General features: G+C 39.0%; 1 protein-coding gene across 1 annotated transcript in view; it reads right to left on the reverse strand.

The window, feature by feature from the left end:
* Window positions 1-14,339, reverse strand: part of prdm6 (PR domain containing 6) — a 53,083-nt gene extending 38,744 nt beyond the window's left edge. The window contains exons 1-3 of the mRNA XM_029259588.1: window positions 14,222-14,339; window positions 13,178-13,802; window positions 10,306-10,613 (exon numbers count right to left, since the gene is read on the reverse strand). Of these exons, the coding sequence (XP_029115421.1) occupies window positions 10,306-10,613; window positions 13,178-13,712 (843 nt within the window). The 5' untranslated portion in view covers window positions 13,713-13,802; window positions 14,222-14,339. The remainder of the gene's footprint in view (window positions 1-10,305; window positions 10,614-13,177; window positions 13,803-14,221) is intronic.
* Window positions 14,340-14,553: the final 214 nt, after the last annotated feature.

The following is a 14,553-nucleotide window of genomic DNA, read 5'->3' on the forward strand; positions in this document are numbered from 1 at the left end:
ACAGTTTACACACCTTGTATTACGAAGGCTAATGGTTTTACTGCAAACTTTGTATCTTTCATTAAGCTGACAGGCAGCTTTGTGCATTTATTGACCACAGAAAATTAGTTTGAAAGAAAGCAAGCTAAGTGTTACTAGACATTTGTAACTCATACGAATGACAATTAATTCCGTATGACTGGCACCTTGAAGTTTGGGCTTTCTGTACAAAATCAGCAGATTTAGTTTTGTATGGTTCTCTGAGCAGCTTTCCACAATAAGCATGTGCATACCACTGAGACATTTTCCATGGGTAAACTGAACTGCTTTGGTAAACATTCAGCAGTTTTTTGCAGTATCTGCTCTGTGTAACAAAACAATTGTCAGCAAAAACTCTTTTGAAAACAACAAAAAAAAAAAAAAAGCAACTATTCCATTAAGCAGAATTAAAGGAAAAATTTTCTGCAGTATTTTTGATTCCCCAAACAGAGAGGTACTGCTTCAAATGTGCACAGTAAGGCAGTTTTGCATGGCTGGAAGTACACCAAAACATAAAACTCATTAGCACAGAACAGCTAACCATTTTAAATGCAATGGCTGTCGTCACTATAGGAAACAAAATTTGCTTTTTTCCTTGTAACTTGACACTTTAAACTTGAAATTTTCAGTATGAATGAGACAAGATGGAGGGTGATGTGAAAGGTATCTCTTCAGTTTCCAGAGCTCATATTTACTTTTCCTTAGCGTGGTAATAGGGGAAAAAGGTGGTCTCCAGCCATTGATTGGGCTCACAATGCCCTGTCACTGCTTTACTTACTGTTCAATCTACCCTGTCTGACATTTACAGCGCACTGATTGGGCCTTGTCACTGGTGGGGCTGTAAATCGTCTCCGAGCAGCTGCGCAGAGAGCCCGTCCGATGATCGCTTGACCCCTTGCCCTTATTACAGCAAGTAAATCAGACGACCCAGCCCACCCCCACCTCTGTCCCACAAGCACCATGCACCCACACACCATTAAAGTGGGCCCATACAAACCACTTGGGCAGGGGCTTACACTGCAAGAGGTCAGATGGTGTCATGAACGTGGAACACTTTGGGTAATGGAATGTTGTTGCTTATCGGAGGAAACACTTAACTGCTATGTCCAAACAATGCCAACACAGGCTGGGCTGCACAGATCACTTACAGGAGGGAGCAAGCAAAGCAAAACAGTTCCCCCCGTTCAGGATTTTAGTAGCTCCCTGCTTTATACACACTGTACATATATTGCCTTAGTCGCTTGCACTTAGCCATGTAAGTAAAGAATAACTATGTGACCTGGGAATTCAGATTAAACTGGGACAAAATGTCTGAAGTTTCCATAAATCACAGCCACTGTTAATGCATTTTTTTATAAGTGACTACAGAACCTACACTTCTCTAGAATCATTAATACAGGGCTTAACAAAGCAGATATGAAATATTTATAAATGGACAGGAGAAATGCAGTTCTGAGTTTCAGCTGCTGAATTTTGCTTTAGTTCATGACCCCAAGCTTAAATCATAAACAAAATCTCATATGTGATGTCACTGTCTAAACAATGACAGAAAACTGGTCAGCTGGTAGTGTAGTGAGTAGTGTTGCTGCCTTTGGACCCAAAGGTTGCAGATTTGAATCTCACCTGGGTAGTACCCTTCTGTAAGGTATTTACCCTAAATTGCTCCAGTAAAATTACCCAGCTGTATAAATGGGTGAATAATTGTAAGTAGCTTTCCACTGCAAGCCATTTTCGAGAAAAGCATCAGCTAAATGAATAAATGTAAAACATTCCATTACCACCATCAACACACATTGTTTAGAGGGAAACTGCAGTTAAAAACAAATAAAAGAAACAAAATAAAAATAAATAAATACCAAACACTGAGTAACATTATACCAGTGATTACAACACCTTCCTGTGAGCTACACTTTAAACCCAAGTCTCCTTTAAACAGTGCTAACAAACATGCAAAGTCAGAGAAGAGGATGATGGATTCTCAGAGAACTTTTAATTTTACTTTAATGAGAGTGCTGATATAGTATAGACAACACTGAGGAATGCTGTGCAAATCTACACCCCGCGAGATGATCGGTTTGAATGCTTGTTAATGCTTATGAACTGTGACATTGCAGAGGCCCTCTTCTCTGGCCCTTCCTAGCCTCTCTCATCACCAAGACCTCATGTTGTCTTGCATTCCTGATCAGAAAAAAAAAAAACGTTACAGCACAACCACAAAGACAACTAATGCCATTACGAAATGCTAGCAAATCTGAATGACCGACAGCCATAGTATTACTCAGCTTGAGATCAAAAGAGCTCCAAAACTAAGGTAATCCACACACTTCTGTGAGTTACGATTAAATCAAATCTCCCATTGAGCTCTAGGCCCTAAGTACACTAACATGCTACAGTGTACAAGTGTCTTAGTTAATTAAGTACTTGGTGACCAGAAGTGATTATTTAAAAAAAAGGTCAGCATTAATACATTTTTGCTAGTCAAATGTTACCATACTATATGCATTAATATACAATAAGTCCAAAGTAATAATAATATCCTACAAATTTATTAGGCAAGAATGGTAACTGAAAAAGCTAAGAAAGTTCCTCATTTATAGCTCAGGTGCACCAAAAAAGCTGCATGAAATGTGTAAAAAAGAACCAAGGACACGTTGCACCTGTATAGGGCATATAGGACCTGTAGAGGGCACAAGAGAGTGCATGGTAGAGTGTGTGTCCTTCCACATCTTTATGGTAAACACTAATTAATTGCAATTTGCCACTGTGTTACTGGTAAAAAAAGAACAAAAGCTAAAGGGAATTTATTCCTAAAATTTTTAACTAGGACACTTCCGCATCTACTGCTTCTATAGCAGGTACTGTAATGTCTAGAGCTGTTACATTGCAATCTAAGGACCTGCATTTGAATCCCTTCAGCAAGGTTCTTACCCTGAATTGCCAGCTGCAAAATGAGTAAATAATTTTGTTGTTCCTACTCATTTTCTTGTGCACAACTATAACACAAAAAAACCTAAATGGCAGCCATAGCTGCTGGTGCTAAACTGCATATTGAGGATGCCTTATTATCTTTGTGCTCATACAATTTTGATTCTTTTCTGAAATGTGTAACATCTGCTATTGTAAAAATGTTCATAACTGCAACCTATGAAAAAAGCCTTAGAGGGTTTTCTGCAGGACTGATTCTAGACTGATCATCAGGCATTTCCATAGAATGAATGTAAAACTGGTACTGAGATCTCCTTCTGAATCTGCCATGCTGCATATCAGAATTACTGGAAGTTAATTATGGACATAAAAAATCCTTAAAATGAATAACTTTCTTCTAAATAGCTGTAAATACTGTGCAGTGGAAATCTTTTGGATAACTGTTGCCACAAATGTCATCATATGCATTTTACACTGAACACATTATGAGAGAAGCAGGATTAGAAGAAATGTTTATTGAAAATTGGTTGAAGGGACATCAACATAATACCACTCAATAAAAGAGACCTCAAAATCCTTCTTAAGAATTCAAGGTGGAGATAAAAATATAGGGCTATAATTTAATCTGGAAAAAATAAAATCATGATAACTGGAATAGAAGCAAACTTCAGTGCTGATGGTAAAAACACAAAAGGTGTTGACAGCTCCTACTTCCTGGAATCAAAAACAACTAAAGCAACAGATCTAGAAGTCAAGCAGTATGCAGAGGGCAAACACTGAGTATAGCTGCCATGATAGATCTGGGAAAGGTTTATCCAAAAAAGGAAGATCGGAATTTTTCAAGCAATGGTATTTCTTCTAACATTATATGGACATGAAAGTTGGGCTTTAAAAACAGGAAAGAAAAAACATAAATTGCTTTGATCTGTGGTGATGAAGGACACTTTAAAGGATATCATGGACAAGCAGGAAAATAAATAGATATTGAATGAAGTCAGGTTGTAACTGTCATTAGAATCACAAATGAAGAGATTGAGGTTATCGTGCTTTGGACCCACCATGTGAAGGCTACACTCTCTTGAAAAGACTTTACCATGGTAAAAATCTGACTGGGATGTTTGGAAATCGGTTTGAATCTAGTTCAGTCTGTGTGGAGCTTGCATGTTCTCTGCATTTGCATGGGTTTCATCAAAGACAAGTGTTTAGGCTTTGCTCTAGGGTGTGTAATTGTGTAAGTGAGTCCGTGTGTGGGCAGCCTGTGATGGACCAGCAGTCCATGCAGGGTGTAACCTACTCCAGCTTGTGCCCCGTGCTCTGGATCACCACGATCCTGATTTGGACATGCATACTCAAACTTTTGACTGGTACTGTATATGATCACACTACATGTGAAAAATCTGAATGACACTTGGCTACAGTGTAAACAAAGTAAGCAAAAGATACTGTCATACATAAAGGCATCCACTAGGAAAACATTCATTCTATCATTATTAATAATTGCTTGTGCAGTTCTGGGCTGGTGTCCACTGCAAAAACTTAAGGAGCAAGGATGCCTTGGACTGGACACAGTCTATCAGAGACTAAGAAAACAGAATGAAATATTTTTTTAAATAATTCTGAATCATAGTGAAATGCTCAGAAACTATGTGTTCTCTGAAAGGTAAAAATAAGTATGTACACAAATGCAAATTTTAGTCAGAGCAATTTCCAGCTTTTTACATTTTCAATACTGTAAAAATAAATGTGAAAAAATTATCATTCTGAAAAGACGATGTTTACATTAGAAAGCCTGATACATTTCAAAAGAATGGGCCTGTCTCAGAAATGCTTTCTCCCACAACAAGGCTGAGGATCAGAAGGGAAATGGACCATAAAATAACTTAAATGACAAATTACGTAGCTTTCTCAGCCAGTGAACCAATGTTAAACATGTCACATCTATATTGGCTCATATAAAATAAAAATAATTATCCTGGCCAGTGGCCTAAGCACTTTATTATTTCCCAAGAACACCTAGTAGTGCTAGTCCAAAGAGTGATATCACAAATGCAGTAACGTATCTAAGAAGAAATGCATACTGTAGGGTGTCTTCAGATTTTACCAGTTTACACTTACTTATGAAGCAGATGAACGATTTTAAAAAATTTTATTTCTGGTATTGTAATTAAAAGCCTTTGGCCTCAAGCCCAGTTTCTCAACAACTTGTTGCATCAACCATATGACTACTAGTCATAGTGCCTTAAATCTTAATTACTAATTTCTCTAACATTACTCCCAAACTGTACCTCACTGCAGGCACAGACCGCCTGCCTTTAACTCCTCAAACAAGCCTACTTTCCTGCTTCTTCATTCCTCTACAAGACCCTTGCTCCTATCTCTAAAGAACATGTTTGTTCTGTGACAGACAAAACAATTTATGTGACCTGTTTCTGTCAGGTTTACAATCTACAGACTATACAGTCTGCTGTGATCTCACATTGCACGTATCCTTGCTGTCTAATGTAATTTTCCTGGGTCTCTCTATTTGTTAACCTAATTGACAAAGATATCTCGGTTATAATCTACACTAACCCAAGGACGTCAGTTTGATTTTTTGCTCTTATCCTCTTATTCTTACGCATAAGGTGTACTACAAGGATCAGTCTCCAGCTCAATCCTTTTTCCTTTTTCATTTCTTATATCCCTGCATTTTCATCTCTCAATTTTTTTTGTTTATCATTCCTCAGTTATACATAGTATGCACATCACTTGACCTGTTCAAGTAGTGGAGCTGGTTTCAAGCATTGCTAAAAGATTGTAAGTCTTCAAGGGGTGCACCTAAAAACACACACATAGAAACTTTGACAGCGGTTTATATAAGACAGGACAGCATTGCAATTCACAGATATACATGCACAAAACCCCGCAAATACTTATTATGTGGGCTACTGTTATACAGCAATTGAGACTTCATGTCTTACATAACTATTGTACTGAATCAGTGCTATGACTTAGTGGTTAAGGAATTAAATAAGCCATTCTGCTACGATATCGTTCTGCTGATAAAATCTAATTAATAATATTAGTCTTTGATTTCTGGGGTGTATTTTAGCAAAACAAAACACAGAAATACGTAGAGTTCAAAAATCTGCATACTGCCCCAGAAGGCTGAATAGCCTTTAAAGCAGCTACATTTTACTTCAAGAACCTGAAGTCAAATCCTACATCTGCTGTAATACCTCTGAGCAAGATGAATACCCTAAATTGCCCCAGTAAAAACGATCCACTGATGCAAATGAGTGAATCATTATACGTAGCTTAACATTTTAAGTCACTCTGGAGAAAAGTTTCAGCCACATAAACTAATTTAATTTGATTTAATAACGGAAATTGTAATATTTAAAAAGGTTCCTATCCCTGAAGAGTGCAAGTGGTCTTGAACTGAAACAACACTGAAAATGGACACAATCCCAATTTCAAATGATTTGAAGCAGTATTCCAAAGTAAAACAAATATTACATGAAGGACATCAGTGTAGTAAGCAATGCAAAATCTTCAAAAAGATAAACAACTTGTTTCCTTGTTACTCTAACACACAACTGATAGAAAAGTAAAGCCATTTAGCCAAAAATGGATACACAGATGATACTTTGCAAACTTTAAACATTAAATATCCTGAATAATTAAGAGAATGTTACCAGAAAACCTAAATTACAGCACGCCGTTAAGGCTATATTATTCAGTATTTCATTGCAGAAAAATCATTTTTATTTATATTTATTTCACGCTCATATGCTCATATGTAATCCAAGTAATGTGATGAGAAGCCGGACCAAGACTTTGACTTTGCATCAAGTTAATTTATCTGAGTAGATTTTATATTAGTCATGACACATACTCTGTCCCTGACTACTTTTTCCATAAACCAAAACAATATTGAACTGCTATTTTTCCCGAAGACTGGAATAAGTTTTATAAACATGGGATGAAAGACAGAATATAATATTCACTTCTGGGACATAATGTAAATAAAGGAACACTGAGGACAGCAAGCAAAATATTCTCATCAGGATGCAATTTATAGTCTTTTAAAGTGCATTTTCCTGGCAAGCTGGCGATAACTACACAATCAGGAGCCAGCATAAAGGAATGTGTGTCCGCTTTCATTTCACATATGTACAACCACTAAAGTTGCTGGCCATTTCATTTATTGAATTGAAGTATAAATTTAAAGAGACTGGAAAACAAATGTTAAGCTACATTATGAGGACACTAAAACATGCCAAAGGAATATACCTTATTTCTATATACATTATTACCTCATGCATTTTAGAGTTTTCAAGAAAAACAACACAGGAAATGACCGGTACAGTAATTTTAATTAAAACTTGCAAACACAGTAGAATATACAATACAAATTATATTCAGCTGCATATCTTGGCAAGCAGGAAAAATATCATGGAATACCCTGCATATGATAAAACTGAGTACTGCTTTTCCTTCCAGGACATAATTACAATACAGTTGTAATTACATGTTCCTGTACAAAACTGAAATTTTAAACAAAATCCGTGCTTTTGTTTTGTTTCATTTCTGCAAATTCAGTTTTCATCCAAGAATTGTGGTGATCCCTTTTGATAAATGAAGAATTCAATGCAAGATAACATTATTTGATTACTTACACAATAATCTATATGGCACTTGGATAATACATGACAAAAACTAAGACATATCTCATTATTATGTCATCCATTTTCGGGTCGGTCTGAAGTGATCCAGAGCCAGCTCCGGTAAGGAAAGGGTTCTATGAAAATACATGTTTCTGATTATAGGGTGAATCAAAAGTAACACTCACAGACGCAGGACATTATGCACCCTAATTAAAAACAGAAATTCAATAAAAAGTATGTAGCAGTAAGTGACAAACACTTTAAATCTGAAAAGCTGCTTAGTTTTTTTCATTTCCACATGGAGTGAAATATTCTGATTCTGCCAGGAATCAGGTCTGTACTATGCAGTTAAATGTGTGCACTCCAGCCACCAAGAAGAGTCTGGTGCCACATTACACACATTGTGCTGAAACAAATTTCAAGCCCTGATATATTTTGGTACTCTTTATAAGAATCCACAGGCCAATACCTACATCACTATCAGCATTACCTTGTGAATCTCTTTTTGGCATCTTTTGCTTTAAAGGACAGGCATCCTACAAAGTGTTATAAAGGTAATCTGTGTAACCTCACTGTAAAGTGAATTCTTTGTACAGAAATTATCATTGAAGAGATATTTTCCGCAATGTATATTAACTATAGGTAGCTAAAGAATAAACATTTTTATGTGTTTAAAATGCCCCTTTGAATTATTCTGACAACATAAACACTGAATAATAAGCAAGTCTGACCTCATGAAACTCTGATTCTCTGAATTTCTCTTCTTTGAACAGATCAGAGGACAGTTCTACTAACTGATTTGTATCAAAAGTGTTTTTTTCACTTTCTCACTGACTTTTTGACATCTTGTCCAAGTCAGGGTTATGGCAGTCCAAAGCCTATCCCAGAAGCACAAGATGCAAGGTCAAGGAGGGTACACCCTAGACAGGACACCAGTCCATTGCAGGGTAGCCACATACATGAACACTACAGTACAATTACAGTCATCGGTTAACCTGAATCATGTCTTTGGACTGAACCGAACCACCCAGAGGAAACCATGAGAACATGCAAACTCTACACAGACTGAGCCAAATTCAAACCTACATCCAAACAGCCCAAGTGCTGTGAAGCAGCAACGTTACTTACTGCACCACAGTGCCACCAATAATTTTTTCTAATAATTCTGACAATTTTGGACACATTTCTCCCCTGATCTCATATGTGCTTGATAAATGTATACTATGTTATCCATTTTATAACTTAAAAAATCTTATATGCAGCTACTGGTATAATGTATACTTTTTTAAATGGTGGAATGTGAGAAATTCACCGTACTCAAGTATCACGTGTCTGCATCCAGATATCTCCTTCTGCTGGTGCAATGCACTGGCAGTATTTGTTTCTGAGATGTACACTGCTTTTGAGAAAAGCATCTGCTAAATGAATAAATGTAAGTGTAAATGTAATTTGGCTTTTCCCATGTTTCCAGAAAATGGTGTAATGATAAAAGAACTATACTTATCATAAACAGCTTCTATGTCGCAGGAACAGCCACACTTTCACATCCTTGGGCAAAAGTACCTCAAGTGAATTATTTACATAAGATGCCTGAAATAAGTTTTGAACTGTAAGTTGTGCAAGTGACTTTAGGTAGATGGTTTCTGCTGTGTGACAGAATAATAATAATATGACTGAAGGACAATTTAATGTCATGCCAAGTGTGAATAACAGCTCTGCCTCCTGACTTTCCCCTCTATCCAACTCAGCTTTGTTTAACCTACTGGAATTTTTACAGCCTCCTCTGGCTGAGCCTGTGTTTAAACCCAACAACACGGAATATCAAGTAAGACTTGGAGTGGCACTTTTTCAGCCATTGGGGCCTTCAGAACAACACAACACCATATGTGGACCCAGGACTATGAGCAGACAAATACCAAAATGCAGCTTGAAAAAACTGACATGCTTTAAGTTTTTAAAGAAATGCCAAGTTATTTATTAGCTATTATGAAAATTTGCTTCATTGTTGCTATGAGAAGTTACTTTAACTGTAAATACTCACACTCTGTATAAAGAACGGAAAATAAGGGGTTTATATAAATAACACACCTGAGTGGTTGTCCTGCTAAGGGTGATGACACCATTGTCAAGTCAATATTGATGTGTGTTAAAATGTACCTTCGGCTCTGTCGTGCTCTATGACTGACAGGAGAAATGTCACTTTCAGTCAGCTGAGTAACAGATGACCTATTCTCCTTTGTATCCCAGTGTGCACTTTCAAAGAACTACATCTGTCAAATCCACATTGCACAAGCATGAGATTTCAGGTCAACACATTTTAAAAGTTGTGCCTTCCATGCTCCAGCAAAAGCACCTTTTTAAGAAGATCTTAACAAGGACATGTGTAGTATATTTATAAAAAACTCTTCATTATTTTAGTGGTCTGAACCATTGCACATAAAAGCATTGCCCCTATAGGTAGATAAATGCTTTTAACCTTTTTATAATTATCATTCATATGTATTTTTACCATCTTCCATAAAAGTATAAATTTTTGTAAATTTTCAAACATTTTAAGTTTCAGAAAAATGTTTCAAACAGAGGACTGGCTTGAATTACTGTTGCGTGCATTTCATCTGTTGCAAACGCAATAATGTATATAGCTGCATGCAAGCTGAGGAGCTCAGGTTCTTACCCCATCATCCTGTGATGCCAAGCAGATGGCTACACTCACCTCCCACAGGTGCCGAGTGTTCCTAGGCCCCCCTGCCTGCACCTTGTCCAGCAGCAGAGGCACTCCTTGGAAGGGGCCAATCCAGGTGCCTTGGGGAATGCGCTGGGCAGCGCAGATGCCGTAACCCAAGCCTGGAACAGTGCTGGTACAGAGGCACACCTCGCGGGGCAGGTCACGCAGCCCTTCAGGCACCTCTGGCAAAGGAACAGCAGCCGAGGAGCTACTGGTGCCCACAAGCCGACGCAGGGAGTGCAGGGGGCCGTGCATCGGGCATTCCCCGTTCCGGTTGTCCGCACACATGTCGCAGCCTGGTGAAGTGTGCGTGTGTGGAGGGGACAGAGTCACACACATGCAGGTGTAATTCCTGGAGCTGCTGTGCAAGTCAGCAAATGCAAAAACACACCCCATGCCCTGACAGAGTATCAAGAATGTGTAGATATGCAGACACCGGTTTAACGTGTTTTGTACATGTTTAAGCGGTTTTTAAAACAAATCTGTGCTAATACTTTATATTTTAAGTTTTGCTTAGTGTCTTATTTGTGTGTGTGTGTGTGTGTGTGTGTGTTTCAGTTTGACTGAAATCAAACTTTGCAATATGGAAAACATATGGCAAACATACACAGGATACAAGTAAAAGCTTCAAAATGTTACCCTAACACTTCACTAAACAAATTTTTGAGGGAAAACTAAATTAGGAGTTTTCAACCTTGTATTAATAATTTTAAATAAGAAGTTTTCCATAATCAGACTAAGAGAAAAACTTGATCCTTTTGATAGCATTTTTCAGGCTTAGTTTGCGCTGAGACATTAGTGAAGCACTCCATAAAACATCTAAAATTGTACGCAGTTAAACAAAATGTAATGTATTCTACTCGTTCCTATGCTAATAGGCCAAATTGAGATTTAACAGAAAATTCAGTCAGTGAGTAAAATGTTTCACCGCATTCTTGTCCTTTTTACGGTTTGTCCTCTGACGGGAACACGATAATTTCCCAGATCATAAAATAATAGTATTTTAACATATCATTATTCAGATGTGAATTATTTTTCTGATCATTTGACCAGGCCGGTTAATTTTTTTCATCATTGCTACAAAAATCACGAAAAATCACTTCGTATAAAAAAGCCCTAAGATAATAATTCTGTTTCACAGTTGATACACATACATTTGCTTGTGATTATTTTAAATATACTGCAGAGTCCATGAAAGGCTGATTTATCTCCATTTACTTTAACAACGAACACGACATGATGTTTGCAACTGGAGGATAAACACTTAAAACAGGAGTCTTCCTTTCTATTTATCAACCTATGAAATCGAATCGTACCTTATTTATGCATATTTATTTGTGACGACACTTTGCCACGTCTACTGAATCTAAACTTAAAATATAATATTCCCAGAAGCGAGAGCTCTATTTTTATGTGCAAAAAAAAAAAAACAAACGCAGTCACAGAAAATTAAACAAATACACCACCAGACCGGGTGAGCGTTAACCTTGTCTCACACACGCGTGGGCCACACCGTAAAAGAGTGAGATTGGTGTGAAATATATGGGCGCTGGAGTCGTGAACGCGGATGAAGTGGTCTGCGCGTCCCCGGGAGACCCCGCACACACCGCGTTGGGATGATGAATAGCGGCCGATGGAGCAGATCGATCTGTGATCCACACTCACTCCACTCTCTTCTACAAAACTATACAGCAATTAATTGTGGCTTGTCCCCCCATGCTTCATCTGCCTGTGGCACATATCGATGGAGATTACTGCTGATGGGCCCTTTTATCACCTTAAATAAACACTCACTGCTTTTTAAACCTCTTTTTAAAAATACACCCTTACACTCACACCTCTTATAGGTTTAAACAATATTCTTAATTTTCTTAAAGACCTAAATTCAAACTGTGCACCTCATTGCATAACGATCTATATTAGAAGATACGTGATATCTTCTTAATTTGGCTACGTTGATACCTTATTTCTTAAGTTTATATTTATGTTTCCACTGCTTTGCATCATCACCGGTCAGCATTTTATTATTGCGTACTTTTAATAGTATGACACGAAACACTGATTAATATTTACTTAATTTGCTCAGTAACTTAGTATGGTCATTTAAGGCACATTTTATTCCTGAAAAAACGGTACGCTCAGTAAATTGATAAAAATCAAATTGATAGAGTCTGTGCGTACCTAAACTGATATAATAAACTGCAGCCTTTTCCTCCTGTCTGACCAATGACATTTTGAATATAGATTGTAAAGAGTCGTGTATTTTATTATTGGACTGTTCATGCGAATGTTGCAGATCAGACTGTAAGACTGTTATTATGTCTTCAATTTGTAACAGAAAATAACATGCAATTTCATATCGCAAAATTTTTCGAAAAACTCAATAGCACATTTGCTAATTTGGCCACCTGCTGCTAAAATATAGTTTTCTTTATCTCACTGTATGAATTTAATAAATTTTTTTCTTAAGTGTACCCTCGCAAACGGCAATCTTTAGTTTTACGCACCATGCATAGTTTTTAGGGAATAATACATTTATCTTAAATAAACTTTGAGGGTTAGAACGCTACACTTTTGAGAAGATTCTCATGGAAAACTTAATTTTTCGACGTATGTGTTCGAACTTTGTAGGAGCTGAGAAAAAATTAAGTGGGGTTTCAAATGTTCTTGCTGAAGATTTACTATAAGCACAGATAATTTATGAATACAGCTATAAATATAGAAAAAGTGATTAAAAATGTGATACAATTATATGCGTCACCGTGGTTGGTAACCAATGTCTTGAAAATGCAGAGATATTTTATGACTGATAGTGACGTGAGGTGTACGTGATCTGAGGAGGAGTTGGGGTCATACGCACGGTTATTGGGGTCTCCGCTGTGGTTGTTCAAAGGGATGATCTCCATCCTCTGCTGTCCGTACAGGTAGTAGTCTAACTCCTCGGAAGTGAATCTGAACCTCGATCCTCTGTCATTTTTACAGCTGGACGCCAAACAAACGTCTTTTGGCTGTGGGGGCTGAGGAGGGGGCTGTGGGTTGGGGTTGGCCGACGATGGGAGGTCGCCGCACAGGGTTTGTCCAAAAAGTGCGATCTGCGGGACGGGGAGCTGGGCGAGACCCGCCAGGGACACTGAGGAGGAGGAGGAGGAGGAGGAGGAGGCGGACGTGGAAGAGGAGGATGAGGAGGAGGAGGAGGTGGTGGTAGAGGAGATTAGGCTGGGACGCGCACGCAGGCTTTCCACGGGCACCACGGCGGTGGTCCTCTCGACCGGCTGTAGCTGCCCGAGGGCCCCGTTCTTAAGCTGGCTCTGCGGGAAGAGCTGCTGCCAGTGCTGGAGGTACGCGGGGTCCACTTTGAGGAAGGCGGAGCCGCCGGGCTCTCCGGGTTTCAGCATCTCCAGGCGTCCACGCGCGGCGGAAACGCGCACCACAACGGTCACTCTCTCCGGCACCCGCGCTGTCTGACACCCAAAATACAGCGCTGCCTTGTGGGGCACAAATAAAGTTCTCTTTTTTAACTGTTCCCCCTCTGTGCACGAACCAGAGCACAAACACGAGGGAACCGGTGGCGCTGAGGAGGATGTTACACCATTTTACCAACTGTCACTAACACGAGACGTGATTAATTTACCAACGTACAACTAAACCAATGATAATAATAATAAAAAAAGACACTTCTGCTTAAGTCGCGCATATGTGGAGTTTGGAACAGGCAGACGAGAAAAGGAGAAAGACAGCCTGTAAATACATTATGTTTTACTTCAGCGGTTAAGCTCATCAATCCGCTCCCACCTTCGCGGCTGTGTGTGAGGCGAATGGTACATTCTACTTTTACGAGTTAAACTAAACATATATTCCTTTTCACAGAGTCAAAATGTGTAAAGAAGTGGCAAGAAAGACTTACCAGTTTGCAATACGTCCACTATCGCTCTCCTACACTGTGGTTTAGCGCCGTTTTCAACACTCCCACACCATGACCATAGTAGCACCGAGCGGACGGCTCTCCGTGTTCGTTATCCGTGCTCTCAGTCTCAAGTACAACAGCGGCTCCCCCCTCCCCTGCTCTGCCCCGCTCCCCCACCCGCCCTCCTCGCGCTCACCCTCCTCGCGCTCACCCCTCAGCGCGCTCGCAGACTCGAGAGAAGGGGCACGTGGGCTGTCCGACGGGGCGCAGCGCGCGGAGCGGAGCAGCCCGCCCTACGAACCCTCTGAAAAGCAGAAAAAAAAAAAAAAAAT

The sequence above is a fragment of the Scleropages formosus genome, chromosome 17 (assembly GCF_900964775.1).
Source record: "Scleropages formosus chromosome 17, fSclFor1.1, whole genome shotgun sequence".
NCBI lineage: Eukaryota > Metazoa > Chordata > Actinopteri > Osteoglossiformes > Osteoglossidae > Scleropages > Scleropages formosus.